Source organism: Myotis davidii, unplaced genomic scaffold (assembly GCF_000327345.1).
Source record: "Myotis davidii unplaced genomic scaffold, ASM32734v1 scaffold586, whole genome shotgun sequence".
Classification (NCBI taxonomy): Eukaryota; Metazoa; Chordata; class Mammalia; order Chiroptera; family Vespertilionidae; genus Myotis; species Myotis davidii.
In genome coordinates, this window is record NW_006296809.1 from 605,049 (window position 1) to 607,685 (window position 2,637).

The 2,637-nt window shown below is 59.8% G+C and overlaps 1 protein-coding gene across 1 annotated transcript in view; it reads right to left on the reverse strand.

Annotated features, from left to right (window-relative positions):
• Positions 1 to 112: 112 nt before the first annotated feature.
• Positions 113 to 2,637, reverse strand: part of SSU72 (SSU72 homolog, RNA polymerase II CTD phosphatase) — a 23,190-nt gene continuing 20,665 nt past the window's right edge. The window contains exons 4-6 of the mRNA XM_006772557.2: positions 2,569 to 2,635; positions 2,191 to 2,309; positions 113 to 398 (exon numbers count right to left, since the gene is read on the reverse strand). Of these exons, the coding sequence (XP_006772620.1) occupies positions 297 to 398; positions 2,191 to 2,309; positions 2,569 to 2,635 (288 nt within the window). The 3' untranslated portion in view covers positions 113 to 296. The remainder of the gene's footprint in view (positions 399 to 2,190; positions 2,310 to 2,568; positions 2,636 to 2,637) is intronic.

Below are 2,637 nucleotides of genomic sequence, written 5' to 3' on the forward strand. Positions count from 1 at the left end.
AGGGACGAAGCAGAGGCGTCGGCAGCTGCTCACTGGACGCCGGCAGGCTCTCTCCCAGGTGTCGGACCGTCCCGCCAGGTCGGAGAAGGAACGGAAGGCAGGCAGACATTGCTTTGTTTAAAGAAACACTTTAATTTCACACTAGTAACGAGAGCGGGACACCGAGCTTGACAGCTGTGGGGCCAAACTATGTACAGCGCAGGGACCATCTTGGGCAGCAGCCCTGGGGTCAGGACGGGTGGGAAGGAACAAGTATTAACAACAGGCAGCGCGGAGGCCGTGGGGCGGGTGCCGGCTCAGTAGAAGCAGACGGTGTGCAGGAAGGTGCGGCCGCTCTTCTCCTCGAACTCCTGCAGCAGCTCCTCGATCTCGTTCTCCATGTCCTCCGTGTGCTGGATCTGCGGGCAGAGGGGTGTCTGAGCGGGAGGAGGGGGTGTGGGGGAGGGTCCCAGGCCCCAGCAGCCCTGCTGCTGGTGCTGACCGTGCTTCCCACTCCTCATGCCGGGCGGCCCCAGGCCCTCCCCTGGGAGAGCGCAAAGGGAAGGGGCTGGGCTCTGAAACCAGGGCCTGCTCTCCAGTGTGTCCAATGGTCCATGGAGCCCGGCCGGCGGGGCTCAGCGGTTGAGCGTCGACCTATGAACCAGGAGGTCAGGGTTCAATTCCTGGCCAGGGCACATGTCCGGGCTGGGGGCTTGGTCTCTCTCATCATGGATGTTTCTCTCTCTCCCTCTTCCTTCCTCTCTGAAATCAATAAAAAATATATTAAAAAAATGGAAAAGAAGTCACATGGATTGCAGCTACAGACCCTCACTCAATGGACACCGGGCACAGAAGGGCAGTCCCTTTCCCCCGAGTGAGGGGGCGCACCGTCCTGTGCAGGGTGTGTGGCAGCATCTGTGGCCTCTCCCCACTGGCTGCCACCAATGTCCCTCCCAGTTGTGAGACCACAAGTGTGCAAACACGTCCAGGCGCCGCGGTGGACAACCACTGCCCTAAAAGGCGTAGGTGCTGCCAGGGGTCAGCCCGGGCGGCCAGCTGGACTGCAGCCAAGGCCATTGCTGGCCCCAGGCCTGGCCTAAAGTAAGGCCTCTGAAGAGCGCCACCCCCCACCCCAATAACTCAGCTTTAGCCAGGGTGACCCACGTCACACGTGTCACCTCTGGGACATGTCTTCCCCCTGCAGCCTTTTCTCTTGCATGACGGCCGGATCATGGGCACAATTGCTGGAGCTTCAGCAGCCACACTGGACCATGAGGCACACTGGGAATGGAACCTGTGCTGGGTCCCTCAGAGCAAACCAGCAGGGCCCACCTATCTCTAGACTTTTTGGTTAAACTTTTTTAAAAAAAATACTAACCCAAGGATGTTTTTCCCATTGATTTTAGTGTTTTTTAAAAAATATATATTTTTATTTTATTTCATAGAGGAAGGGAGGAGATACATCAATGATGAGAGAGAACCATTGATCAGCTGCCTCCTGCATGTCCCCCTATTGGGGATCAAGCCTGCAACCTGAGCACATGCCCTTGCCTGGAATCGAACCTGGGAACCTGGGACCCTTCAGTCCGCCGGCTGAAGCTCTATCCACTGAGCCATGTCAGCCTGGCTCCAATGATTTATAGATACAGTGGAAGGGAGGGGAGGAGGGGGCAAGAGAAAGAGAGAGGAACCGTTGACGTGAGAGACATTCTGATGGGCCGCCTCCCGCAGCCGGGGATCAAACCTGGGACCCCTGGGGCGCAGGCCGATGCTCCAGCCGTGTTTCTTCCTGTTTCTGTCACTCACCCCAGCTCACCGAAACCCAGGGACCACGGCAGAGCCAGGGCTGTGGGCTCCTCCATGCTCGGGGCTTTTGTCACACGTAAGAGAAACTTTGCTCTGAGCACAGCTGCGGTGGTTGCACAAGCCCTGGCTTTCCTCCCAAGGGAGATGCCCAGGGCCACAGGGGCCAGCCGCCCGGAAGGGCAGTGAAGGGATGTAGAGCCCCTGGGGCCCTTGGACACCTTGACACACGGCAGGTCACAACCACTGCCTTCTGTCAGCTTCACACACAGGCGAACTGCCCAGAGCCAGCTACGGACTCTCACACCACGGGCACCCTCAGGAGCAGGACCTGGGTCTGAACCCTGAGCACCGCCGCCCGTCCCCAGGTGCCGGCGCAGCCAGAGCAGGCCAGGGGCGGACACTCACGCACTGGCACAGCTCGCAGATGAGGAAGGCCCCCAGTGTGGCCTCCTCGTGGTTGTCCTGGATGTCCACGTTGATCACGTGCACTGGCTGGCAGGTCTCCTGCTCCCGGGAATTCAGATCTAAGGGGACAGAAATGGCACGTCACCTGCCCTGGCCGAGCACCAAACCTCCTCCTCAAAATGGCTGTGATCCAGGGAACACCAGGCCCCCACCTCACCCCTCCCCTGTCCTGGGAGAAGCATTCAGCAGGCTCTGCCCTGAACATGACAGGCCAAGCCCCCTTGCCAGGCCCTCCCGGCCGGCTGTGGGCCCCTGGGACCAGGGAGAGGGGGAGGATGAGGGACGAATGGCACGTGCAGGCACGGGGCCGGGGCTCACCTTCCACCACCTGGTCGTACACTCTCTCCTCGCAGGTGAGGATCAGGTCAAACAGGTCTCTGCAGTTCT